The sequence below is a fragment of the Prunus dulcis genome, chromosome 2 (genome assembly GCF_902201215.1).
Source record: "Prunus dulcis chromosome 2, ALMONDv2, whole genome shotgun sequence".
NCBI classification, from domain to species: domain Eukaryota; kingdom Viridiplantae; phylum Streptophyta; class Magnoliopsida; order Rosales; family Rosaceae; genus Prunus; species Prunus dulcis.
This window is the reverse complement of record NC_047651.1, coordinates 21,737,926-21,765,750: the sequence shown is the minus strand read 5'-3', so window position 1 is coordinate 21,765,750 and position 27,825 is coordinate 21,737,926. Positions and strand designations below refer to the sequence as shown.

Below are 27,825 nucleotides of genomic sequence, written 5' to 3'. Positions count from 1 at the left end.
ACAAAGCTAGCCCACCACACACACACACCAAGAGAGAGAGAGAGAGAGAGAGAGAGAGAGAGAGAGTCTGATCAGCCTAACAAACTAAACCAGAGCTATAAATATAAATGAGATCATGTGATCAAATGTTGTTTGAGAGAGAATAAATTTAATATTTAGTACGATGCGGGCTTGTAGCTCCAGTGACATCATGAGAGCGCATGCAGTATTTACCACTACACCCAGAGTCAGAGTTTTGACCCTCCTCCCTCCCCCCTTTGGCCTGTTTAACTTGTAATATTAGGAGATGAATGAAGGGCAATTGAGAATCTATGAGTAAGAGAAGGAGGTCAGCTGAAAAGGTCTTGGTAATAGGCTTTACGCCGTGGGTTTCCTACTTTCCTCTAATTTGGCTCTATCAATGAAGCTACTCTTTTGGTTTCTAGCTCGTTTGCTACATAGTCATTGTCTCTAGTATTATTTTGACAATTTATAGAGGGGCCCATTTATGTCATGCATTTGATTTGATCCACATGCATGAAAACACCAACGAATCATCATGAATTGATAATTGATATATGATACACGCAAGAACGATCGAATGCCTTCCTATCTAGGTTGGAACTTGGAGGTAAAAATAATATTGTTACTTATATTATTGCTGCTGTGAAGTGAAAATTTTCAAGCCAGGGTTAGACTTTATGCACGTCAAACTATCATTTACTAATAAAAAAATGAGGCACGATGGCTCTATGGAAACCATTTTTGAGACCTTGAAGAACTTATGGGATAGGATAGGAGTCGTGCATTGCCGTAAGTGGGGAGATGAGACCAATCCATGAGGAGGAGTATATATATATATATATATATAGAAAGGCACAGACAAGACAAAGAACCGTGAATTTCGAAATTGATATAACAATATATATATTAATCTTGATATATATAATCACAGATAACATGGTCCACAAGGTGTCTTTTCTTGAATCTATTGTTAGATCAGATAGTTTGATAATGGATTTCAGTGCAATTTGTCCTAATCATTCCGACTTTTTCTTATTAAGTATATAAACGATTGGGAAAGCATATTTTAATCTTTTAATTATATAACAACAAACAATTCTTATCATAATTTACGGTAATCATTGCATACTAAACTCACATAAATTATTCCGATACTAAAATTCAAACTCAGAATTTTTCTGGAAAGAAAAGAAAAGAGCATTTGCTCCAAATCATTACATTAGTAAGTCCTTTGCATTATCATATTTTATACTAGTTATCACCTTAGACGAAATTAAAAAAAAAAACAATTCACGTGTATTCTGCTCATTTGAATTGATTTAGTGATCGGAGCAAGCATCATTGTCATAAACTTCACATGATATCATGCTTGTTTATTTGAAAGGACCAAGTCTTGATTTGATATCACTTCAAATTTCTCCTTACTGTCTCTCTCTGTCTCTCTCTCTCTCTCTCTCTCTCTCTCTCTCTCTCTCTCTCTCTCTCTGTAGTGAACGTGTTGAGAATTTCTTTGTAATTTTCCTCCCATATCACGCCAAGTTAACAAGTCAACAACAAAGACATTTTCTTTCACACGAACATATATAAAAGTAATGAATTAATTTTTACTTTAAACTAGCTACTACCTCACATATTTCAGAGATAAGACTTGGCCGTGCTTACCTATATTATATATTTTCGTTATCTAAGTAAATATTAAAAAATCCATTAAATTTCCTTTCGATGAATTCAGTAGAAGGAAAAAAGAAGAAGTTAACGACAAGTTAATTACTTATATATTAATTATTAAATTGCTCACTAATACAAGTTAGTAAGATCATATATTGCGTTTCTCTTACAACTTTCTTCTCTCCAAGGCATTGTATAAAAATATAGCTAAGTTTTGTCAAGAGTTGGTGCACTGTGTCTAATCTTTATGGAGGATTTTCAGGATCATATGGGGAAATCCCAAATTTACAAAGTGATTAGAGGTTAATTAAGATCCAAATATTTTATATGTTTAATCATGGGACTGGAATTAAAAGTAGTGAGTAGCCACCTGCCACACAATGACCAAATTAACGTATTGAGAGGAGTTAATTAACAACCATAAATAGATAAAATTACAAGTCTTTGAATGGTCAAATCTCATGTTTAGAACAACCTTTTTCTAGCCTCTGGGTTGGTACTATTCGACTGTGCAACATATATATATATATATATTTTATGCGGATATTCAGACGTTATTGTAAATAAGGAGAAAAACGTGAATGAATAGTAGAAAATATATGGTGTCCACAGGGTAATAATGTCCGGACATTCACACTATTTGTGATAAAGCTTTAATAGCACTTTAATTATGAATTAGACTGTTGGCCTTGAGAGACAAAAAAGCTTTCATGGTAGGTATCGTACGTATAATACTCAAGCTAGCTAGGACCTTAGAGTGAGACAATTTGCTGGACTTGATTCTGTTTGATTTAAGTAGCGGCCAGAAGTTGTATGATTCCAAATGTTTTTTTTTCTTCTTCTTTGGGTTCGGTCAATATTGGATAATTCTGAAAGCCTAAACAAATAAAGAGGAACATAAAATATGCATCAATTATTAAAAACATTGACTGACTTGAGACTATAAATAAATAAATAAATAAAAATAAAAAGTTAACCTAAATTGTCTTCATTCTCAACTTGTGGATAAAGAAAATGTGAATGAGAACACGTTAATGTTCATGATTTGATTACAAAACAACAAGGAAATAATTTTAAGTAAACCTTTTTTAATTAAGGATTAGACTAAATAATTAGGGATATGTAATTTTAATATTCTATCTGGCCGACTGAGAGATAGAGTCGAGTCATATAGATTCATGTGTATGGTATTAGCTAGTCATGACGTGACACTTGGTCACTAAAAGAAGCAAACATGCAAACATGTTATGTATACAGTGGATCTTCATAAAAATTATTGATCATGTATATTTCGTTTTATATATAAAACTTATAAAGCTCTAGTGTACGAGTAATTTTTCAGTGTGACTGTCACATTATCGTATGATATTATTAATTATTTTTTATTATAATATACATATTTATTTATTAATACTACATACTTTAAGTCCATAATACATTAATTATACCCCCTTGCTTGACACTCAGGATTTCTTTCCCCCAAATGTAACAAAAGACACCAACGTATTGTATATCTTCAAAGGTGGGCTTTTGTTCAAACTGTAGAAGATGGTCCACAACTGAAACTATATTGGACTTTTCCATAAAAAAACAAGGCCTGCGCTGTGACCCAAGCAACCCACCCAACCCAAACTGACACAGAAACAATATCTTCTCAGTTTTGTTTTGTTTTTTACTTTCCACGTACAAAAGATGGTTATTATTATGCAACAGTTTCAATCTTTATTGAGATGCCATTTTTGCAATCCATGGGTAGACAAAAGAACGTGTTGTTGCTTGCTGCACAGAGATCTACTATTCAACCTGCAAGTCAATCTTACTTAGACCCCAAAAGAGGAGAGGGCCCAACATATAACCTGCAATCTTTAAGTCATTGGGTTCTGTTCGGTACCCTTCGCCGTCTTGTACATACTCAAATGGTCTACATTGCATTAACTACACCACAATCATCGCTGCACATTGAAATCATTACTTTTCATATGATCTACAACCATACAAAAGAGAATTGTCTCCCCGTAAAAAGCTACGTGTTGTTACTAATTCACGTGTTTTCATTTAAAACGTTGAGGTATTGTTTGTTATTCCTTATTTGTTTAGTGACGTGTTCCTCTGCTAAGTGTAAAGCTCACATAGATGACCAATCACTGAAAAGTCAGCTTCACTTTACAATTCAAAACCAGGCAATTTACCGAACCCCCACCCAAAAACACAAAAAGAAATCAACTTATGACGGTTAGTGCTAAGTGGGGTGATTTGTTTAATCTGTGATAGAGGAAACAATTATTTTTAAATCAGAAAAATAATTAATTAGGCCATAATCTTAGTGTTGAACCCTGTATGCGGAGACACGTGTTTGTTTGTTCCATCGTTATCATCATCAAAGTGTTTAAAGGAATCACTTCCCTCATGATTTCATTCTGTTGGGTTCGTCGTCCCAAACATCTCTGCTAAAGTTTTTTTTTTTTTTTTTTTTTTAAAAAAAAGAAAAGAAAACGGGTTTGTTCATGGTGCAGGGAAAAAGAAAAGCAAGGATATGGTGATTTCTCCGTTCACCGAATCTCTCTTTTTTGGGTTGAGAATTAAATATCTGTCCTGTAGTCTATGATAATTCTTGCATATTGAATGGGTTGATTCAATTGGATTTAGTTTTCTACATTTTTACCTAATTTCTTTGCCACAAGTTATGGGGAGCCTTTTTCAGTCAATGATAGCTATTAATTAAGGGGTTTTAAATGTAAATATTTTATAATTAAATTGTTTTAGTAGAATGTGAAAAGGGAAAAATAAGAAAATAAGACATGGCAAGATGGATTTCACATGTTACATCGCAATAGTCATTTCAAAACTAGTACCGACATCTAATTGTGAGAAATCGGTTGTATATAATTAGAAAAACTTACTTGTAACGAGTATATTACTATTTTGTTATCTTCAACCAATAACACAATGACACGTGAAAAAATTATCTTATGTGTCATTATGTTATTGACCAGAAATAGTAAAAAAGTCCTTCTATTATATAGCATATGCAAATAAACTGATAGATTCTTGGCCTAACTTGTAAAACAAATGAAGAATTGAAGGTTTTTTTTTTTTTTTTTTTTGTGGGAGTGCTAGCAACCTTCTCTCTAACCTTCTCCTTTGGACCTTCTCTCTTTTTCTCATGACAAGTGTTAATTTCCTTATACTTAAAACAATGTCATTAATGCATCACACAAACTAATTTTTGTTTTCCAAGTTTACCCTTATTAAATGTATTAATTTATTTTAATAACAAGCTAATTTTTTTACAACTTTCTTATCACCTTGTTAAAAAATTAAATAAGAAAATAAAAACTGAAGTTTTTAATTATTTTTTTTTCAAAGAGAAAGTGTGTTTTGTTAAAAACAAAATAAAGATATAACAATGTCATGTAACAAATTTTTTTTTTTTAATTCTAAAAAATGACGTTTTTCTTATTTAATTTTTATTAATGTGCTAAAGAAGTTGTAACAAAATTTGAATAAATTGAAGGAAATATAAAAGCCAATACATTTTAAAAGGGTAAATTTGGAAAACAAAAACTAACTTGTGTGATGCATTAATGACATTGTTTTAAGTGTAAGAAAAATGACATTTTCATGAGGAGAAGGGACAAGGTCCAAAAGAAAAGGTTAGAGAAAAGGTTGCTAGCATTTCCTTTTCTTTTTTTTTTGGACGAAAGAAGAATTGAATCAATTCTGATATTCTGGGATAGAACATGATTTCCAACATATTCTTGCTCTGCTCCAAACAAAACATTAATAACTTGCCAATTTTAGTTGGCACGCAATAAAAACCCTAATAATGTCGGTCAAACAATACAAGAAGTTAAATCTTTGATAAAACATATGCCGATTGATATCTAACATTCTTAACGTTATACCAAAATTAACGTTATATGCTTATAAACTTCTGCACGACTTGTGTTCTGGTCGGTAATTTTTATATATTGTAGTAAGATCTAAAATTTTTACAATATTTACACCTACCGTAAAACCAAATGGATGACACTGCTAAATTTGCGTAACTTTTGTTAACCTTGCCAGCATAAACCATACCCATTTTTTCCCATCTCTGTAAAACTGTAAACTGTAAACAAACCAGCCCCAACCAAAAGCAAGCAACCCAACCAAACTGTAAAAAAGCCAGCACACGTACAAAACCACAACCTTCTTTCTCACTCTTTGGTTTATGTATCTTTTCTTCTTCATCAACAGCCATTCTCTCTCTCTCTCAGCTTATTGTTCTTACTATTTTCCGTACGCTTTTTCATACGGATTCATGCCCTCACTTTTCTCCTACCCATCTGAAAACCGAAGCTTCTAGCCCTGTGACGCTCTGATATCAGATTTCTTCTGAGTCTGGGGGCGTACATGAAAGCTTTTTCATTCGCCGGGGAGTTTTCGTAAATATACGATTCTCCGGGGGGGTCTGCTCCGACAATTAGAATTCTTCCGGGGGGTTTTGTGCAAAAATAGAAAAACATGCAGAAAACGAGCCCGACTCGAGCGGACCAGCTCAAAGCTTCCAACTTGTTCACATTCCCGGAAAAAATCCGCGACTATTTGGTCTTCTCCCTGCGAGTGGGCCTCCTCCTCTGCTTCCTCGCGTCGATATCACTCGCCATCTTCTCCGCCTTCTCTCCCAACTCCCATTGGCTCTCCATCCCCTCCCGCACCCAAGCCCAACCCGAGTCCAGAACTTCCGGACCCGAACCCGGATATGAACGAACTAATATCTCCCACATTCTCTTCGGCATCGGCGCCTCCATCGCCACGTGGAGAGAGCGGAGCCGCTCCACCAATTTATGGTGGGACCCGAAGTCGACACGCGGCTTCCTCTGGCTCGACGCGAAACCCGATAACCAAACAAGCAACGTCTCGGGTTCAATTCCGTACCGGGTCTCGGAGGACTGGACCCGGTTCAAATACTCGAGTTCGCAATCCGCGGTTCGTATCGCCCGGATTGTGTACGAGAGCTTCAAGCTCCGGGTTCCCAACGTGAGGTGGTTCGTGATGGGAGACGACGATACGGTGTTTTTCACTCACAACTTGGTTTCGGTGTTAGCGAGGTACGATCACAATCAGATGTACTACATTGGAGGGAACTCGGAGAGCGTCGAGCAGGACGTGATGCACGCGTACGAGATGGCGTTTGGTGGCGGTGGGTTCGCCATCAGCTACCAGCTCGCGGGGCGCTTGGTGGAGCGGATGGACGGCTGTCTGGAGAGGTACTACAATTTCTACGGCTCTGATCAGAGGGTGTGGGGCTGCGTGAGCGAGATGGGTGTGCCGCTCACTAAACTGCGTGGGTTCCACCAGGTACGTTACTTTGTCGTGATTGATTGTGTGTGTTTTTTGTGTTACACGTGGCGGGATCTGGTGGTATTACTTTGTAGAAAAAGACTAAAGGAGAGTCGGCCAACAGTTTTTGTTGGCTGATGTCGAAATTTTAACGGCGGGTGTGAGTGGTTCTTTGTGTTTCTGCCACGTGTGACTGGGAATTGAATAGGGTTGAATTGCCCATGTTAAATCCGACACCTCACCTCGTCAAATCAACATAAAAAGATAATTTGAATTTGACTAGAGTCAAATTTCTTGGAACAGATTTAGTTGATAACCCATCATTTGGAAAAAAATAATAAAATCATGAAGGAATAAAAATTTTTTATTTTTTTTTATGGAATATACATATCAATATTCATGGATTATACCTTTCATTCCACTTCCAGTTCCAATGTTAAGGCAACATAATATGAACTCGTTGAGAATAATATAACAATCATATTAAATTAATAAGCGATACCGTATTGAAGAAGGTCTCAAGTTCAAATTACAATGGTTGGGTAAAAAATATAAATTGTAATGCGACAAACACATACTAAGGTTGAGAACGGCATATATTCTGTCATTGTTCCAAATGGTATATTTTAAGCTCCTAAACAATATTCTTCTCATGGCACCTGGCAAAGCATGATATGCAATACGATGTTATTGTTGGTAGGTTTTATGGTTGTTATGTGTGTTTAATATAATATGAGGATGTTAAAGGCTGCGTGCATGTGTTCACTTGTCCTGTTTAGCAAAAAAGTTGGACACGTGTCGTGAAGTTGCTTACTAATTCTTCATTAGATTACTTCACTTTCACAAGGATTAGTGTAACAACATAATGAGCATGGAATCGCTCGTCTTCTTGTCTTTAAGCACTTTCCTTTGAAATTTTGGAATTTGGAGGTCTTGTGGTTCAAAAAAGTAGGTGGCACAAATTTGTGCAAATGATTTCTTCCACCTGTCAGTCTAAACATTCCAACCCACATTTGTATCATTTTACTCGGTTCCACCACCTCCATGGACAAATGACAGAACCGAACTACTTTTAAAGTTTCCCCAACTATTTTTTACAGCAGTAATTAGTTATCTAGATGGTTTGGTGGGTGAGTTTTTGGACCACATGTTTAGGTTAATGCAAGTAGAATGATCATCATAACACATCATCAAGCGGATATAGCATGATTGCTGGCTTAGAGAGAGTGCTTGTTGCAGTTCTTCCATTGTGAAAAATGAATGTGACCCGTTTGGTATGTTGTGGTATTTTTTTTTTCAGTTTGATATCAGAGGGGACGCCTATGGGATTTTAGCTGCGCACCCATTGGCACCACTTGTGTCACTCCACCACCTGGATGCCTTGAAACCCCTCTTCCCAAACCAGACACATTTAGACTCAGTCAAATCTCTTCTCCGTGCATATCGGGTCGACCCGGGCCGGATTCTACAACAAAGTTTCTGCTACGACCACAGGCGTAAATGGTCAATGTCCATTTCTTGGGGCTACACCATTCAGCTTTACCCATCAATGGTGGCAGCCCTGGACCTTCAGACGCCGTTGCGGACGTTTAAGACATGGCGGAGTTGGAATGATGGACCCTTCACATTCAATACCCGACCCATGAGTTCTGTCCTGTGTGAGCAGCCACTCATTTTTTTCTTGGACCATGTTAAGGTTAGTAAGAGTGGGCGTACTGTGACTACTTATAAGAGGTTCGCGGCCAATGGAGGAGAGCAATGTGATAAAGAAGAGTATATCCATGCAAGGGCAATGCAGAAGATTATAGTCTCCTCAAACAAGATGGACCCTCAATATTGGACAAAGGTAACCCCGCTTTCATAAATCATACATTGTTCCTTTTTCATAAATAATATGGTTTGAGCTTAATTTGTGATTAGTGGTCTAATCTAAATTCTAATGGTTCTGATTTGATGGTGTTGAGCAGGAGGCGGCTCCGCGAAGAGAGTGCTCCGAGATTAAGAATCGTGACGGCTTCTGGCATGTGAATATGGAGATTAGGATTAGGGCATGCAGACCCTCTGAATCTATTTTTATGTAGAGGGTTTAGGATGGCATGCAGTGCTGTGAGATTACAAAATATTATAGAGGTTTTTTTCTTTTTGGCCTTTGCATATACTACGTACGTACGTACTTATAGATCAGTCCATGAGCTATATTAATATTGCACTCCTGTAACTATTCAAGTCTAATAATACCAAGGCTTAGATTAGTCCACACTTTTTAACTCTCCTTTGTTTTTCCCTTCCTCTCTCTCTCAATCTCACTATTTTATGTGTCAATTAAAATATACAGCCGATAAATTCTTACGTCGAGAAATTTTCAAATAAAACAGTTAGATCGTCACGTGTTCTCAATCCACTCATATCATAACACAAGTATATTTTCAAATAAAACAGTTAAATCGTCACGTGTTCTCAATCCACTCATATCATAACACAAGCATACGCACCTGCATATTGGCGAATTGTGGCTATAAAAGCACCCGCACTATCAATGAAGAAAGCGTACGACACGCTCAATTTCCCACCCAAGCGAATAATGTTATTGCATTTGTCAACTCAAGGGTACCTTTTTAAAATGCTTGTGCGTGTAGGTGGAAAAGATCAGCTGCAGATGCTTGAAAGCATCTTTAGTGGTTTTAAAAGCATAAGCAACCGGGCAGATTCAGAATTTTAAAATATGATGGGTTAAATTTATTTTTAAAATGGAGTGAAACATAAAGATGCAGCTACTGTAACGTACCAATTCGTTCTTTTATTTATTTAATTTTTTTTACTTAAAGGAATTATGTGTGAAGAGGGTTACAGTGAAAGGAAAATAAGCAATCGACTGTTCATTAAAAAAAATATAAATATAAATAAAAAGAAGTTGGCAATAGACTAAAAAGGTAAAACAAGACGGAAATACTTTTCATTTTAGAGAGAACTTTACAGAGATGTTCTACACAAAAATGTCCCAGAATAGTCAAAGAGAATTCAATTCATTAATTTGTCTCATCTTAGAGTATATTGGTGAATGAGCGATGAGCCTGTGAGTCTTTGAATGTGAACATGGCACGATTGTCATTAGTAAGCATGGGTGGGCTAAATTAAATTTTAGGTTGACAACATAACAACTCACCCGAGCTATAGCCCAGGTTGGTCCCTTCTAGGCACCGTCCTTGATAAGGAATCGCTGGTCATCAGAAATGAGAAAATGTGGAAAGGAAAGGAAAAAAATAAAATTGGAGCTACTATGATGAGAGAAGTTACATTTTGTGATGAAAGCAGGTTGATCAAGTGTTAATGGGATTTCATATTTGAATCAGTGGGATTTCATCACACTAAAATGGTTTAATGTGCTTATGCCATTCGCTAATCTTATCAGTGGAACCAATTGAAACCTAAAAGCAGTTTACTGTGGAGATGCAAAGCGCACAAAAGCATAAACCCAATACATTAAAAAAAAAAAAAAAAAAGGAACAAATAAGAGAGGTGGTCGCAGACTATGGTGACCTAACCTCACTCAGCCAAAATTGAGACGCAATATCTGTTGAAAGGTGATGCCGATAATGGCTTAATTGTCAATGGAGAAATAATGCGCAGATAAGTGTTCGCTTGACTGATCCCTCAGCCTCGAAAAAGACTTGTAACAGGGATAATAGCTATTTCCGACCAATAACATAATGGCATGTGGAAAAGTAATCTCATGTGTCATTGTGTTATTGGCCGGGAATTTACCATCCATGTTGCAAGAGAGTTTCTCTCGCCTAAGCTTCAGATTATGGTGATCACACACAAACCAAAATTTCAATTAAACATATATACTTTTTTTCTTTCTTTCTATTTTTTAAGAATATAAATATAAATCATAGCTGGTTGGCCGGCATAGTTACAACAAATTAGGTAACAAAGCTCCATTCGAGAAAATTGCAGCTTCTGCAGATCAAGTAATTACCTCTGTTACAATTTGATCAACCTATATTTTGGTCAATGATGTATTAATTGCAAAGCAAGGTTTCACGCGTTGGATTTCCAGTTGTTGGGTTTATCCTGTTAACAGAAACAGTGGATTCATTAGAAAGGAAGCATTTTGTGAAGATGAATATGCATAATAAATAAGTTATCTTACCCATCAGCAATTCTGCAAAGATATTCCCGTTGATCTTCTCTCAGAGGCACATCTGTGAAGTCTGACCACACAGAGAGCAAATCATCCAAAATTGATTATGTGCTTGATTTTAAGTATTGCAGACGACTTGTTTAAGCCCCACCAAAAAAAAAAAAAAAAAAAAAAAATCATTAAAGCTGCGCTTGGTTTGCCCCAAGGAAATGCAAACATTCCATTAAGCTACGCTTGGTTTGCCCCAAGGAAATGCAAACATTCCATTATGTTTTCCACAGAATATTAGGGCTCAAAGGCACTCCTCAGTACGGAAACTAGCAAAAACTGAAGGCACTCTGGAGAGATTACTAGACTCACCACACCGAGGTGCAAAAATTAATTGCTTTGTTTTCTAAATTTACATTTTCTTTTAGTATTACTAAACACAGCTCGCATGGATTCGAGCACGCCTTGAGATGAAGTTCCTAATGATAAGGGCTAAGTCAAGGCTATCAAAAATATCATGATTGAGCAAACGTATTACCTGCACCCGTAATGTTTGATCCTTTGAAAGATGTGTTGCCTGTGGCAAGTGCACCTTCCAAGAGAGCGTTGCTCAGATTTGCCTGCATAAATGGTACATGCATGTGTAAGAACATTAGAAAAAGTTATGGAAACTTGTCATTCTTTATGTTCTTTGCTTGGAAACAATTGAACCTTGGGCCTTGTAGAATCCTAAATTGATGGTTACCACCAAAACCTGAGCCATTGACCAAGGGACAGGGATTCGGGAATTAACTCAATAGAGTCAGGGCGAAAACTAACAGATTTTAGAAAGGGAATCTGGAAATTTTATAAGATTCTACTAAACTGGTAGAGGAAAGCCTTTTCCACTGCTGAATCTACTGGTTATCCCTGTCAGATAGACTTATCTGTTTTGTTCAAGTTATGATGGTGGTCCTATTAACTTGACTGAAAGATCAACCAAATTCATTCTCAATGCATCTCAAAAAGACAATACTGATTATTATGATAGTGAGGCAGTGCCAAAAAATTAACACAGTATGGTGAAACCTGCTAGCTACGCACAGAACTATCTCCTCTTTCAGCTTATTATTCCATCCTATAATCGGATAACTCCCAGCAATGGGAGCTTCAGACACACAGTCCCAAGTAAGTACATATTCGTTTATTACCGGGAAGACTATTAAGCCCCACCCCTATCTACACTTTTCACCATTTACCAACCCAGGTTGCATTAACAGATTGCCTGATAGCAAAGAACATCTAAATTCTCAGTGAAAATAGAAAACACAAAAACTGCAGAAGGATTTCTTAAAAATCAAATAGAAAATTAAAATCTTCCATCAAAGTTCACCTTTGTCACATTGGCCAAGGAGAAGTCTACACCTCTTAGATCAGCATCAGAAAGATCAGCCCCTGGAGAGAGAATATCAGGGTAAATAATATAAAGAATAGGCCATGTTCTTTGGCTGTATATCAGGTATATGCTTAATCTGTAATTCAAGCCACATGCATATTTCAAGAGTTGCTTGTTTGTTCCTTGTTGCAATATCCTTCCTAAACAATTCTGACATGTGCCATTGTTGCTCAGAAATTAGAGTATTTATTCGGATACAATCTCAGTTTGCCACCTAACTCACATTATATATTTTAAACCCACATTAATAATATAAACCTATATAATCTATTTTTTTTAATGAAAATTATTAATAATAAAGTACCTGTTAGATCAGCATCAAAGAAGCTTGCACCTAATAACTTGGCGCCTCTGAAATTTGCTTGTCTCAATATGGACTGTACAACACAATCAACACAAAAACTCAAAATCTATGAATGCATTAAACAGCAAACATTTAAATGAAAGAAATGTGTGCGCGTTTTTGAGCTGAATTTTATCGATTTGGACCGTTTTGAAGTCTTGCTTGATCAAAGTCTTGCCGCTAAAGTCCTTGCCGCTGAGGTCCTGGCCCCTGGTCACCTCTGAACCGTACGGACCTCCACCCTTTTTCACCAACAACGAGACGAAATTTAGTGCAATGATTTATTTTCCTTCACTTTATCGGGAAGCAAACAGAGCCTAGTTACTAAAACCTTACCTTAAAGGCGAGTGCCGGATTGGCTACGAACAGAGAAGCAGAGAGCAGAGCGATCAGGCTCGCCTTGCAGACCGAGTCGCCCACAGACAACACAACGTTTCTAGAGGCTACCAGGTGATTCTTTACAACCTGTGAAAGAAATTTCAAAATGATTAAATAATGAGATGGAATTGGCTAAGGTACGCGGGTGTGCGCAATGCGGCAAATGTGGAATTGAACAAGAGAGAAGGAGCCAAAGGGGATGAGGTGCGCAGTGTACCTGGGGCGCAGGATAGCCGGAGAGAGAGAGGTGTTGGCGGGAAGGGTGAGGATTGGGGGAAGAGAGAGGGGGTTTTGGTGGGAGTTTGGAACAGAGGGAGACGTTGAGAACCGCCATTTGCGAATTTTTCTAATCGGATTTTTCTTTCGTTTTGTGTCGCGGATAATGAGCGAGATCTGAATGGATATATGGGCTGCTCTTGTGTCCACCTGCTCACACCTATGAGTGAGATCCCAATGACCCCCAAAAAAAAAAGCGATTTCTAACTTTCAATTTTAAGCAACTATAAATACCTTAATTCGTACAATTATTAAAGTTATTCTTCACTTGACAAATCTTATTTTGAAAGTATAATTTCGCCATATCCCTTTGTTTTGTGGTGTCAACTTTCAAATTTGGATCTTATATGATATAGATGATAAAAAAAACTTTCGATTTTAGATCGTATAGTACATGTAAGAGTTGTTTTCTTATATATAAAGGAAGTTATAAATAAGAGTATATGTAGTTCGATTTGAATTAATCTCACCGTTAATTACAATTACAATAATTAACCAACCCACAATTGAGCGATTTAATTCTTAGTTCTTCAGACTTAAGCTTAATACAATACACAAATATATCATTTTTTTAGTGCTTTTATTTTTTATAACTTGCATTTACACATTTTCCAAGTCTAATCGTCATGTAAAATAATACACAACAATTCTAACATAGACAATTTTAACAATTTAAAGCACATGTGAATCTAAGATTGAATATACCATTAGAACAACATTAAACTTTCCATCAAAGCAAAAAACAAACATATAATTATATTAAAAGTTGATATCAATGTGTCTGATTTAAATAGTTCGATTGGTTTGATAAAAAAAAAAAAAGTTCGATTGGTTTAATATCCACCCCCGAGTTAGAATGATTGAAATAAAAAAAGATTAGAACTCTTGCTCAAAAAAAAAATAAAAGAAATAAAAGAAAGAAACGTTTTACTATTATTGAGAGATTATTATTATTTGAAAAAAATAAAAATGATACACGGTGGACTCTTCTTGTTTACTAGTTGATACTTTCTTCTTCATTTCATTCTTCCTCCTCTAGATCCTTGGCCGGACAGTAGGGATTTACTTCGCTCCTCCATTTTCGAACCAAGGTACACTTCTCTCTCTCTCTCTCATTAATCTCTTAACTTTACTCACATAATTGCCTTCGCATTTCGATTTTTTGTTGTCTTATTTGTTTTCTAACTTTGATGGATCGCATGCTCCACCCGATCTGGTAGCAGAGCAGTAGACCGGTCAAACGTGAAGCTTGCAATTGAAACTGGCACAGCGTGAGAGAGGGAGGAACCGGATTTGAGAGGCATCTGTCTTGGGATCGCTGGCGAGGTTGAAAGGAGGGCTCTCGGGTAAGTATACAAACGAACATTAGAATTTGAATTCTTAGTCTCGACCAAATCTGATATTTGGGACACGTACAGACTGTGGATTTGACGGTGGAAATTGCCAATGTCAAAATCCACTTCATATCTGTGGAACCAAACAGAGCCAATTTTAGTTTCCTGTTTTTTGGGGCGAGCTGATTAGTGTTTCTTTTAGCTTTAAGTTACCTGTTTAGAGTAAAATCTTTAAGTTTGGATGAAGATGCTAGAATGTAAATTAGTACTTTAAGGTTGCGGGAAACTTGAGTGTGTTTTTGTATGGTTCCATGAAATCTGATTTTTCTTTTATTTTAGTTTTATTTTTTATTTTTTGGTTAAACTGTTAGTTGGACATTTAGTATGAAGCATACCAACCTGACACTGTTTTCTCAGGGAAAGGTAATATAGATTTTCTTGTCATTTCTAGTGTGTTTGGATGATATGTGTGCGCATGTAAAGATACCTACACTAAAGAGGAGATTGGGAAGTTATGGCTGTGGTATTTGGTTAGAGTTGCGATGAGGGTGGGTGCCGGGCAGTTATGGTTGCTGAAAGTTAGTGGTAATGGTTATTGTAATTTTATTGTCTGCTTACGATATGATTAGAAAAGTTGTCATTGAGGCTTCTCCATTCCTTGTTGCACTTCATTCAGCTTATCTGGTATGTTGATTTTCTAGGTATCCATTTCCTATGCTTGTTTGCCTCCTCTACATAGAAGTTGGTGAATACCACTAGAACTTCGGGTTCCGTCTAAAGTTGCAAAGTGGAATCAAGGCAATTGAGGAAGAACCCGAGGACTGTGATGCAACCTATTCCAATAAAGCTACATTAGCATGCATCATCAATTCAGAAATAGGTTCTGTATTAGCGGTTATGAGGAGGAATGTTAGATGGGGAGGACGTTATACATCAGGTGATGATCAGCTGGAGCATTCTCTAATCCAGTCTTTAAAGGCATTACGCAAGCAAATCTTTTCATGGCAACATCAATGGCATACCATCAATCCTGCTGTATATCTCCAGCCATTTTTGGATGTGATTAGGTCGGATGAAACTGGTGCACCAATCACCGGTGTCGCTTTGTCATCTGTTTATAATATCTTAACACTTGATGTGATGGATCAGAACTCTGTAAATGTTGAAGAGGCTATGCACTTGTTAGTGGATGCAACCACTAGTTGCCGTTTTGAGGTGACTGATCCTGCATCAGAAGAAGTGGTACTGATGAAGATACTTCAGGTGCTTCTGGCTTGCATGAAGAGTAAAGCATCTGTTATGTTGAGTAATCAGCATGTTTGCACTATAGTGAATACATGTTTCCGTATAGTTCATCAAGCAGGAACAAAAGGCGAGTTGTTGCAGCGGATAGCTCGTCACACAATGCATGAACTCGTCAGATGTATTTTCTCACATCTTCCAGATGTTAATGACACTGAACGTGCTTTGCTAAATGGAAGCAATACTGTCACGCAAGAGGTAATACTACTTTCAAAGTTTACATGTATTATAGGGGCTTAGGGGTGATCTGTTGATTATGGAGTGAAATAGTTAGTTGGTCTCGCAAATGTCCAATTTTAAGACTTTCTTTGTGAATATGTGGTTGTTTTTCATGTGCAGATTGCAGGGCTAAATAATGAGTATTCTTTTGGGAATCGACAATTGGAGAATGGCAATTTGAGTTCTGGGTATGATGGTCAACCATTATCCACAAATCCGGCCTCGAATTCTTCCTCAGGCCTAGTAGCATCTGTGATTGATGAAAATAAAATCGGGGATTCTACTGGGAAGGATGCTGTTCAATACGACTTGCATCTCATGACTGAGCCATATGGAGTCCCCTGCATGGTGGAAATATTTCACTTTCTATGTTCTTTGTTAAATATTTCTGAGCATATGGGAATGGGTCCCAGATCTAATACCATAGAATTTGATGAAGATGTGCCTTTTTTTGCCTTGGTTTTGATTAATTCAGCTATAGAGTTGGGTGGATCTTACATTCAGAATCACCCCAAGTTATTGAGTTTGGTTCAGGATGAATTGTTTCGGAATCTGATGCAATTTGGCCTATCAACAAGTCCAATTATTCTTTCAATGGTATGCAGCATTGTTCTTAATTTGTATCATCATCTGCGCACTGAACTTAAATTACAGCTTGAGGCTTTCTTTTCTTGTGTGATATTGAGGCTTGCACAAAGTAGATATGGAGCTTCTTATCAGCAGCAGGAGGTTGCCATGGAGGCTCTTGTTGACTTCTGCAGGCAGAAAACTTTCATGGTGGAGATGTACGCTAACTTAGATTGTGACATAACTTGCAGTAATGTCTTTGAAGAACTTGCTAATCTGCTGTCGAAAAGTGCATTCCCTGTCAATTGCCCTTTGTCTTCGATTCACATTCTTGCTTTGGATGGTCTTATTGCTGTTATTCAGGGAATGGCAGAGAGGGTAGGGAATGGATCAGTTAGTTCTGCGCATACTCCAGTGCATCTTGAAGAGTATACTCCATTCTGGATGGTGAAGTGCGAAAACTACAGTGATCCTACTGATTGGGTTCCATTTGTTCGCCGGAGGAAGTACATAAAGAGAAGGCTAATGATTGGAGCCGATCATTTTAACCGTGACCCGAAGAAAGGACTGGAGTTCCTCCAAGGAACACATCTCCTGCCTGACAAACTTGATCCGCAAAGTGTGGCCTGCTTTTTCAGGTACACTGCTGGGCTGGACAAGAATCTTGTTGGGGATTTTCTGGGAAATCATGATGAGTTTTGTGTTCAGGTTCTTCATAAATTTGCTGGTACCTTTGATTTCCAAGATATGAACTTGGATACTGCACTGCGACTTTTTTTGGAGACATTTCGGTTGCCTGGAGAATCTCAAAAGATACAAAGGGTTCTTGAAGCATTCTCAGAGAGATACTACGAGCAATCACCACTGATTCTAGCTAACAAGGATGCTGCTCTTCTGTTGTCTTATTCACTCATAATGCTCAATACAGATCAGCACAATGTTCAGGTAAAGAAGAAAATGACGGAGGAGGATTTCATTCGGAATAATAGACACATCAATGGAGGCAGTGATCTTCCTCGAGAATTCCTGTCAGAGCTTTACCACTCAATATGCAAGAATGAGATCCGCACAACTCCAGAGCAAGGTGCTGGTTATCCTGAAATGACGCCAAGCCGGTGGATTGATTTAATGCACAAATCCAAGAAGAATGCTCCATTCATTGTGTCTGATTCCAGAGCCTACCTGGACCACGATATGTTTGCTATAATGTCAGGCCCTACAATTGCTGCTATCTCTGTGGTATTTGATCATGCAGAGCATGAAGAGGTTTACCAAACATGCATTGATGGATTTTTAGCTGTTGCAAAGATTTCAGCATGCCATCATCTTGAAGATGTCCTGGATGATTTGGTTGTGTCTCTTTGTAAGTTCACAACCCTTTTAAACCCATCATCTGTTGAGGAACCTGTGCTAGCCTTTGGTGATGATGCAAAAGCTAGAATGGCAACTGTGACAGTTTTCACAATTGCCAATAGGTATGGTGATTACATTCGCACAGGTTGGAGAAATATTTTGGACTGCATCTTAAGATTACACAAGCTTGGTCTTCTTCCGGCTCGTGTGGCCAGTGATGCAGCTGATGAGTCAGAGTTTTCTGCTGACACAGGTCCCGGAAAGCCTATATCAAATTCTCTTTCCTCTGTCCATATACCTTCCATAGGTACTCCTAGGAGATCCTCTGGATTGATGGGTCGGTTTAGTCAGCTCTTATCTCTTGAAACAGAGGAGCCGAGATCACAGCCTACTGAACAACAACTTGCTGCTCATCAGCGCACCCTTCAGACAATTCAAAAGTGCCACATTGACAGCATATTTACCGAGAGCAAGTTTTTGCAAGCTGAATCCCTGTTACAGCTTGCACGAGCACTGATTTGGGCTGCTGGCCGACCCCAAAAAGGGAACAGCTCTCCTGAGGATGAAGATACTGCAGTTTTCTGTTTGGAGTTGCTGATTGCTATTACCCTAAATAATAGGGATAGGATTGTGCTTCTATGGCAGGGGGTGTATGAGCACATATCCAGCATCGTTCAGTCAACTGTGATGCCTTGTGCTCTGGTAGAGAAGGCTGTTTTTGGACTTCTTCGGATTTGCCAGCGGCTACTTCCCTATAAGGAGAACCTTGCTGATGAACTTTTGAGGTCACTGCAGCTTGTGTTGAAGCTTGATGCTCGGGTTGCTGATGCTTACTGCGAGCAAATTACACAGGAAGTCAGTCGCCTTGTGAAAGCGAATGCCTCACACATCAGATCCCAGCTGGGGTGGCGCACAATTACATCCTTGCTCTCCATCACAGCCCGGCACCCAGAGGCTTCTGAGTCGGGGTTTGATGCACTGTTCTTCATTATGTCTGAGGGAACCCACTTGTTGCCAGCCAATTATGCTCTCTGTGTTGATGCTTCACGGCAGTTTGCTGAATCCCGTGTTGGGCAGGCAGAGCGATCTATATGCGCACTTGATCTTATGGCGGGTTCTGTTGATTGTTTAGCAAGGTGGGCCCGTGAGGCTAAGCAAGCCAGGAATGAGGAGGAAGTGGTGAAAATGTCTCAGGATATTGGGGAAATGTGGTTCCGGCTTGTTCAGGCACTGAGAAAAGTTTGTTTGGACCAGAGAGAAGATGTTAGGAACCATGCTTTGTCATTGTTGCAGAAGTGCTTGACAGGAGTGGATGGGATCCCTCTTCCACATAATCTGTGGTTACAGTGCTTTGATGTGGTGATCTTCACAATGCTTGATGACTTGCTTGAAATTGCACAGGGACACTCCCAGAAGGACTACCGCAACATGGAAGGCACACTTATCCTTGCCATGAAACTCTTGTCGAAAGTGTTTTTACAGCTACTACCTGACCTATCACAGCTAACAACTTTCTGCAAACTATGGCTGGGTGTTCTCAGCCGAATGGAAAAATACATGAAGGTGAAAGTTAGAGGGAAAAAAAGTGAGAAGCTTCAGGACCAAGTACCTGAGCTTCTGAAGAACACCTTGCTTGTGATGAATTTAAAGGGAGTGCTTGTACAAAGGAGCGCTCTAGGAGGAGATAGCTTGTGGGAGCTGACATGGCTACATGTCAATAACATTGCTCCAACCTTGCAATCCGAGGTTTTCCCTGATCAAATTTCAGAGCAGTCAGAGACTAAGCAGGGTGAAAATGGGGGAAGTCTAGTTTCTGATGAAACGGGTACCCTACTTCCAACTGAAATGGCGTCTGCAACTGGAGGTTAGCATGTTGTATAGTTGTTTGCAACTAGAACTGGTCTTGTTCGTGCATGATCGTGACCACCAAGTAGTTATTTTACGAGGCATTCTGTTATGAAATTCAATCTTTTAGAAACTGGCAGAAGACATCTTAATTTTGTTTATAGAGCTGCCAGATGTGGATTGTTACAAAGGGAAATGATATACTGTGGTTTCGAAACCCAAGCGGGCTGGTAGTGTCTTTGTACTCATCTTCGTCTTCCTCCAAATGGTGTCCTCAACTTCGCCTCCAGATAACTTTGTTGCAGTATATTCCCATATGATAAATATAGTTTTTCTCTAAAGATAGCATATTTGTCTTGCCTTGTAATCAGCTGCTTAGTGAAAGCCTTCTATATTTTTGTACTGCCTTGTTCATCAATGTACAGAGAGCTCAAGATTGCAACTACTAACCGATATTTTTACTTGGCATGGAACCTCTAATTTTTCCATGTTTGACATAGATTATTTCAGTTTCGTGCATTTCAAATTGTTGGTGCAATTGATAATTTTGATAGCAAAAATCTGATCTTATCCAATCATTTTCTGATAGTTTTCAGAGCATTTCTCATCTCCCAGTTTGTAAACTTACTGATAAACTTTCGACCCAAAAAAAAAAAAAAAAAAACTTACTGATAAACTTCCATTACCATCTCTCACCACTTTTTATGGTAAGTGAATTTGAAGGATAGGCTTTTTCTAGTTTATTAATTAATAATTTTCATTCAAAAGGACAAGTAAGAAAAATGTAACGAATATAAAATACAAACTTTGATTTTGTAATCATCTATTGCTGATTCGAAGAAATTATTTTACATATCTATTGTATAATGTGATATGCTGACTTGGTGTTTCGAATTCACCTATAATTATAACTATGATACAGGTATATATTTTAATATTTAAAATTTAAATATTAAATTATCACATAAAAAAAAATTAAAACTCAAGTAATTAAAAGTAATTATCTATGCACTTTGCGAACACCATCAATAGTTTTTCGTGGTTGTACCATTTTATTTTTCATTTTATTTGCTTATTTTGACGGGCAATTTCTTTCACCATTTTCTTAAATTAAAGGAAAAAAAAGGAGATTTTCGTGGGCTTTAAGTAAAAAATGACAAATCACACGGTCCACATTTGAAGAGACACTAATACTATACTGCGAGCGAGAGATCTCACTTTGATGCCCCCAAAAAAGAGCGCAACGCGTTGTTTTACAGTTGAATGACCGATCTGGTACAAAAGTGGTGGACGGGTCGAACCCGAAGCTGACAATTAGGGCCGGCAGAGACTGCGGATCGGATTTCAGAGGCTTCGGGCATAAGATCGCCGTCAATGTCCCAAGCAGGAGGACTGTTGGGTAGGTGCCCAAAAGAATTTTCGAATTTGAATTCCCTTATCTCACCCAAATCTGAGGATTCAAGGTTGGAATTGTCAATGTCAAAATCAATACCAATTCCCTTTCTTCTGGGAGCTGATTAGCATTTGTTTTCCTTTTTTCAAAGTTTTCTATTTATATTAGTTTTGGAATTTGGATGATATTGTTTGATTCCCTAGAATGTTATTTTTTTGTTAGTGGAAATTATATATGAAGCATACTTTTCGTGTCAATTCTAGTGTGTGTAGATGGTCTTGTGTTCATGTAAAGACATTTACATATTATCGGAAGTTATGGGTGTGGAATTGGTTAGAGGGGTAATCAGGATAGGTTCTGGGCAGTCATGGTAGGTGCTAAAGGTTATGGTAGTTTAATTGTCTGCTTATGATATGATTGGGGAAGATTTGATTGAAGGCTTGGCTTCTCCATTACTTGTTGCACTTCATTCAGCTTATTTCATATGTTGCATTTCTACTAGGTATGTTTGAGTACTTCCGTGGATCATGAGGGTATGCGACTTTGCCTTCTCTACGTAGAAGTTGGTAAATACTGATAGAACTTGGGGTTCTGTTCAAAGATGGGGCGTCTGAAGCTGCAAAATGGAATCAAGGCAATTGACGAAGAACCCGGGAACTGTGATGCAACATATTCTAAAAAAGATACTTTAGCATGCATCATTAATTCAGAAATAGGTGCTGTATTAGCGGTTATGAGGAGGAATGTAAGATGGGGAGGACGTTATATATCAGGTGATGATCAGCTGGAACACCCTCTAATCCAATCTTTAAAGGTGTTACGGAAGCAAATATTTTCGTGGCAGCATCAGTTGCATACCATCAATCCTGCTGCATATCTTCAGCCATTTTTGGATGTGATTAGATCAGATGAAACTGGTGCGCCAATCACTGGTGTGGCGTTGTCATCTGTTTACAATATCTTAACGCTTGATGTGATCGATCAAAATTCCGTAAATGTTGAAGATGCCATGCATTTGTTAGTTGATGCGATCACTGGCTGCCGATTTGAGGTGACTGATCCTGCATCAGAAGAAGTGGTACTGATGAAGATACTACAGGTTCTTCTGGCTTGCATGAAGAGTAAAGCGTCTGTTATATTGAGTAATCAGCATGTTTGCACTATAGTGAATACATGTTTCCGTATAGTCCATCAAGCAGGAACAAAAGGTGAGTTGTTGCAACGGATAGCTCGCCACACTATGCATGAACTGGTTAGATGTATTTTCTCACACCTTCCAGATGTTCAGAACACTGAACGTGCATTGTCAAATGGAAACAATACCATCAATCGAGAGGTACTGTATCAACTCTGACATGTATTATTGGGTCTTAGCATATACGATTTCTGCTGATTTTGGAGTGCAAAACAAAAAATTGAACTTGATACCAGTCGTAAAAGCTCTATATATGTGTATAATTTTCTTTTCAAATATATGGTGTTTTTCTTTTGCAGATTGCTGGGATAAATAATGAGTACCCTTCTGGGAGTAGACAACTGGAGAACGGCAACATGAGTTCTGAGTTTGACAGTCAGCTTTTATCCACAAATCCTGCCTTGAATGCTTCCTCAGGTCTTGTAGAATCTGGGATGGATGAAAAGACAACTGGGGCTTCTAGTGGGAAGGAGACTGTTCAATATGACTTGCGTCTCATGGCTGAGCCGTTTGGGGTCCCCTGTATGGTGGAAATATTTAACTTTCTGTGCTCTTTATTAAATGTGGTTGAGCATATCGGTATGGGTCCCAGATCTAATACCATATCGTTTGATGAAGATGTGCCTCTTTTTGCCTTGGGACTGGTTAATTCTGCAATAGAGTTGGGTGGGTCCTCAATTCAGAACCACCCCAAGTTATTAAGTTTGGTTCAGGATGAATTGTTTCAAAATCTGATGCAGTTTGGCCTATCAATGAGTCCACTTATTCTTTCAATGGTATGCAGCATTGTTCTCAATTTGTATCACCATCTGCGCACTGAACTAAAGCTACAGCTTGAGGCATTCTTTTCTTGCGTGATATTGAGGCTTGCGCAAAGCAGGTATGGGGCTTCTTATCAGCAGCAGGAGGTTGCCATGGAGGCTGTTGTTGACTTCTGCAGGCAGAAAACTTTCATGGTGGAGATGTACGCTAACTTAGATTGTGACATAACCTGCAGCAATGCCTTTGAAGACCTTGCTAATCTGTTGTCAAAGAGTGCATTCCCTGTTAATTTCCCGTTGTCTTCAATTCACATTCTTGCTTTGGATGGTCTTATTGCTATTATTCAGGGAATGGCAGAGAGGTCAGGTAACGGATCAGTTAGTTCTGCTGAGTTTCTCACAAATCTTGAAGAGTATACCCCATTCTGGTTGATGAAGTGTGACGACTACAGTGATCCTAATCATTGGGTTCCATTTGTTCGCCGAAGGAAATACATAAAGAGAAGGCTGATGATTGGAGCCGATCATTTTAACCATGACCCAAAGAAAGGGCTGGAGTTCCTGCAAGGAACTCATCTCTTGCCTGACAAACTTGATCCTGAAAGCGTGGCCTGTTTTTTCAGGTACACTTCTGGGTTGGACAAGAATCTTGTTGGGGATTTCCTGGGAAACCATGATGAGTTTTGTATTCAGGTTCTTCATGAATTTGCTGGTACCTTTGATTTTCAAGATATGAATTTGGATACTGCTCTCCGACTTTTTTTGGAGACGTTTCGGCTGCCTGGAGAATCACAAAAGATACAAAGGGTGCTTGAAGCATTCTCAGAGAGATATTATGAGCAATCACCACAAATTCTAGCTAACAAGGATGCTGCCCTCCTGTTATCATATTCGATTATAATGCTCAACACAGATCGACACAATGTTCAGGTAAAGAAGAAGATGACGGAGGAGGATTTCATTCGGAATAATCGGCACATCAATGGAGGTGATGATCTACCTCGAGAATTCCTGTCAGAGCTTTACCACTCAATATGCAAGAATGAGATCCGCACAACTCCTGAACAAGGCGCTAGTTTTCCTGAAATGACCCCAAGCCGTTGGATTGATTTAATACACAAATCCAAGAAGAACGCTCCATTCATTGTATCCAATTTCAGACCCCACCTTGACCAGGATATGTTTGCTATAATGTCGGGCCCTACAATTGCTGCCATCTCTGTGGTATTTGATCATGCAGAACATGAAGAGATTTACCAAACATGCATTGATGGATTTTTATCTGTTGCAAAGATTGCAGCATGCTATCATCTTGAAGATGTGCTGGACGACCTGGTTGTGTCTCTTTGTAAGTTCACAACCCTTTTAAACCCATCTGTTGACGAACCTGTGTTGGCGTTTGGCGATGACCCAAAAGCTAGAATGTCAACTGTGACCGTTTTCACAATTGCCAATACATATGGTGATTACATTCGCACGGGTTGGAGAAACATTCTTGACTGTATCTTAAGATTACACAAGCTTGGTCTTCTTTCAGCTCGTGTAGCCAGTGAAGCAGCTGGTGATTCGGAGGTTTCCGCTGACACAGGTCATGGTAACCCCATAACCAATTCTCTATCTTCTGTTCATATGCCCTCTGTGAGTACTCCGAGGAGATCCTCTGGATTGATGGGCCGGTTTAGTCAGCTCCTATCTCTTGACACAGAGGAGCCGAGATCGCAGCCTACTGAAGAAGAGCTTGCTGCTCATCAACGCACCCTTCAGACAGTTCAAAAGTGCCACATTGATGGCATTTTTTCTGATAGCAAGTTTCTGCAGGCTGAATCCCTCTTGCAACTTGCACAAGCACTGATCTGGGCTGGAGGACGACCCCACAAAGGGAGCAGCTCACCCGAGGATGAAGATACTGGAGTTTTTTGTTTGGAGTTGCTGATTGCTATTACCTTAAATAATAGGGATAGGATTATGCTTCTTTGGCAGATTGTGTATGAGCACATATCAAACATTGTTCAGTCAACTGTGATGCCTTGTGCACTGGTAGAGAAGGCTGTTTTTGGACTTCTTCGGATTTGCCAGCGGCTGCTTCCCTATAAAGAGAACCTTGCGGATGAACTTTTGAGGTCACTGCAACTTGTCTTGAAGCTTGATGCACGGGTTGCTGATGCGTACTGTGAGCAAATTACACAGGAAGTCGGCCGCCTTGTGAAAGCAAATGCCTCTCACATAAGATCACAATTGGGGTGGCGCATAATTACGTCATTGCTCTCAATCACTGCTCGGCACCCAGAAGCTTCTGAGGCTGGATTTGATGCGCTGTTCTTCATTATGTCTGATGGAACTCACTTGTTGCCAGCCAATTATATTCTATGTGTTGATGCATCAAGACAGTTTGCTGAGTCTCGTGTTGGGGAGGTAGACCGATCTGTGTGTGCACTTGATCTAATGGCGGGATCTGTTGATTGTTTAGCAAGGTGGGTATGTGAGGCTAAGCAATCTATGAATGATGAGGAAGCTGTGAAAATGTCTCAAGATATCGGGAAAATGTCTCAAGATATCGGGGAAATGTGGTTGCGGCTTGTTCAGGGATTGAGAAAAGTTTGTTTAGACCAGAGAGAAGAGGTTAGGAACCATGCTCTTTCCTTGTTACGGAAGTGCTTGACTGGAGTGGATGGGATCCCTCTTCCACCTGGTCTTTGGTTGCAGTGCTTTGATATGGTGATCTTCACAATGCTTGATGACTTGCTTGAAATTGCACAGAGACACTCCCCAAAGGACTACCGGAACATGGAAGGCACACTTATCCTTGCCTTGAAGCTCTTGTCCAAAGTTTTTCTGCAGCTACTACCTGACCTATCACAGTTAACAACTTTCTGCAAATTATGGCTGGGCGTTCTCAGTCGAATGGAAAAATATATGAAGGTGAAAATTGGGGGGAAGAAAAGTGATAAGCTTCGGGACCAAGTACCTGAGCTACTTAAGAACACCTTGCTTGTAATGATTTTAAGGGGAGTTCTTGTGGAGAGAAGTGATTTAGGAGATGATAGCTTGTGGGAGCTGACATGGCGACTTGTAAATAACATTGCTCCATCCTTGCAGTCTGAGATTTTCCGTGATCCAATTTTAGAGCAGTCAGAGACTAAACAAGGTGAAACAGGAGGAGTTTCTGAAGCAACGGGTACTTTACTTCCAACTGATACGACTTCTGCTGAAGGTTCCGGCAGTTAAGGTTAGACTGTTGTATAGTCGTTGCAACTAGAGCCGGTTTTGGTAATGCATGTTAATAAGCACCCATGATCATGACCATTGAGTAGTACACAGGGAGCCGGTCGTGTTCTGAAGTTGGACGATATAGAAACTAGCGGGCGGCCCTGCTAATTTGATGTTATATAACCGAGGGAACTGCTATACTATACCTAGAGGTCTGGAAGCCCAAGCGGATCGATCTTTATATTACTACTCATCTTCAACTTGCTTAAAATGGTGTGCTCATCTTTGCCTCCACATAACTTTTTGTTGTAGTGTATTCGCCAGATGAATATTTGGTTTTGTCTAAAGATATCTATCATCATATTTGGCTTCTTAGGCTTTTGGACTTCCTCACCCCAATTTTTGTTATATTGAGAATCTGGAAGTGAAGGACTGATTTCTACCCAGAGTGGTGAAATTTTTATTTTTATTTTCGTATTGATTTATTCAACAATGTACAGAAAAGAACTCGAGATTGCCATTTCTAAATAGTATTTTCCCTCAGCTTGGAACCCTTGTTTGTGCCTATGCTATTGAATTGAATTGCTTGGGGAGTTCGAGTTGAGTATCAACTTTATTTTGGTACGGTCTCCAAACAAACAATTATGCTTTTAAACTCATTTTGCTAATTTGAGCTTGTTCACTAGCTTCTTCTCACCCTACTTAACTCATTCCACTTAAGCCAACCAAATTTGACTTAAAAGTTGTAAAAAAAAGATGCCATTTAACCAATATTTACTTAGGCCGGCCAATTTCCCAATGCTTTTTACGAGGGGCTAAGGTTTTTGTTTTTTTCGGTCAGACAAGCGGCTTAGGTCAGGACCAGATGGTTTGAAAAATGTAAAAGAAAATGACATTTCGTGAAGAAATTGGTATGGTGACTTGAGTGGGGGCTTGAAGATTGTAATGTCAAAACTACATGGCCCGCCAAGTCATTTATTCCACAATGTTTTCTGAAACTTTCTTATATGTATCATGTATGTAGGAGTAAATCTGCTCTATATTTATGAGTTAACTTATGATGGGGGGGGTTTTGATTTTAGCAGATAA

At 38.7% G+C, this 27,825-nt stretch overlaps 4 protein-coding genes across 5 annotated transcripts; 3 read left to right on the top strand and 1 right to left on the bottom strand.

The window, feature by feature from the left end:
- The first annotated feature begins 5,920 nt into the window (after positions 1-5,920).
- On the top strand, positions 5,921-9,263 carry LOC117620337. The gene is made up of 3 exons (XM_034350504.1): positions 5,921-7,014; positions 8,297-8,842; positions 8,964-9,263. The coding sequence occupies exons 1-3, from the start codon at positions 6,178-6,180 to the stop codon at positions 9,075-9,077; spliced, it is 1,497 nt and encodes a 498-aa protein (XP_034206395.1). The 5' UTR covers positions 5,921-6,177; the 3' UTR covers positions 9,078-9,263.
- Positions 9,264-10,799: 1,536 nt separating this feature from the next.
- Positions 10,800-13,683, bottom strand: LOC117618924 (thylakoid lumenal 15 kDa protein 1, chloroplastic). The gene is made up of 8 exons (XM_034348700.1): positions 13,502-13,683; positions 13,243-13,371; positions 13,053-13,148; positions 12,868-12,940; positions 12,501-12,562; positions 11,667-11,748; positions 11,150-11,210; positions 10,800-11,070 (listed from the first exon to the last, which is right to left on the bottom strand). The coding sequence occupies exons 1-8, from the start codon at positions 13,616-13,618 to the stop codon at positions 11,019-11,021; spliced, it is 672 nt and encodes a 223-aa protein (XP_034204591.1). The 5' UTR covers positions 13,619-13,683; the 3' UTR covers positions 10,800-11,018.
- Positions 13,684-15,657: 1,974 nt separating this feature from the next.
- Positions 15,658-20,679, top strand: LOC117618481 (ARF guanine-nucleotide exchange factor GNOM-like). Its single transcript, XM_034348037.1, has 2 exons — positions 15,658-16,394; positions 16,536-20,679. The coding sequence occupies exons 1-2, from the start codon at positions 15,792-15,794 to the stop codon at positions 20,202-20,204; spliced, it is 4,272 nt and encodes a 1,423-aa protein (XP_034203928.1). The 5' UTR covers positions 15,658-15,791; the 3' UTR covers positions 20,205-20,679.
- Positions 20,680-21,313: 634 nt separating this feature from the next.
- On the top strand, positions 21,314-27,291 carry LOC117617821 (ARF guanine-nucleotide exchange factor GNOM-like). 2 transcript variants are annotated; one of them, XM_034347386.1, is made up of 3 exons: positions 21,314-21,579; positions 22,076-22,909; positions 23,068-27,291. In XM_034347386.1, the coding sequence occupies exons 2-3, from the start codon at positions 22,175-22,177 to the stop codon at positions 26,752-26,754; spliced, it is 4,422 nt and encodes a 1,473-aa protein (XP_034203277.1). In that variant the 5' UTR covers positions 21,314-21,579; positions 22,076-22,174; the 3' UTR covers positions 26,755-27,291. The 2 variants fall into 2 exon arrangements, with proteins under 2 accessions (XP_034203277.1, XP_034203278.1); XM_034347387.1 differs by having other exon boundaries at positions 21,314-21,643.
- The last annotated feature ends 534 nt before the right edge of the window (positions 27,292-27,825 follow it).

Coding starts and splice junctions, on each gene's coding strand:
- LOC117618481 (XM_034348037.1), top strand. CDS start 15,792: ATGAGGAGGAATGTTAGATGGGGAGGACGTTATACATCAGGTGATGAT. Junction 16,395..16,535: donor GCAATACTGTCACGCAAGAG/GTAATACTACTT, acceptor TTTCATGTGCAG/ATTGCAGGGCTAAATAATGA.
- LOC117620337 (XM_034350504.1), top strand. CDS start 6,178: ATGCAGAAAACGAGCCCGACTCGAGCGGACCAGCTCAAAGCTTCCAAC. Junction 7,015..8,296: donor AACTGCGTGGGTTCCACCAG/GTACGTTACTTT, acceptor TTTTTTTTTCAG/TTTGATATCAGAGGGGACGC. Junction 8,843..8,963: donor ACCCTCAATATTGGACAAAG/GTAACCCCGCTT, acceptor GGTGTTGAGCAG/GAGGCGGCTCCGCGAAGAGA.
- LOC117617821 (XM_034347386.1), top strand. CDS start 22,175: ATGGGGCGTCTGAAGCTGCAAAATGGAATCAAGGCAATTGACGAAGAA. Junction 22,910..23,067: donor ACAATACCATCAATCGAGAG/GTACTGTATCAA, acceptor TTTCTTTTGCAG/ATTGCTGGGATAAATAATGA.
- LOC117618924 (XM_034348700.1), bottom strand. CDS start 13,618: ATGGCGGTTCTCAACGTCTCCCTCTGTTCCAAACTCCCACCAAAACCC. Junction 13,372..13,501: donor CCGGCTATCCTGCGCCCCAG/GTACACTGCGCA, acceptor TTTCTTTCACAG/GTTGTAAAGAATCACCTGGT. Junction 11,211..11,666: donor ATCAAACATTACGGGTGCAG/GTAATACGTTTG, acceptor CTGTGTGGTCAG/ACTTCACAGATGTGCCTCTG.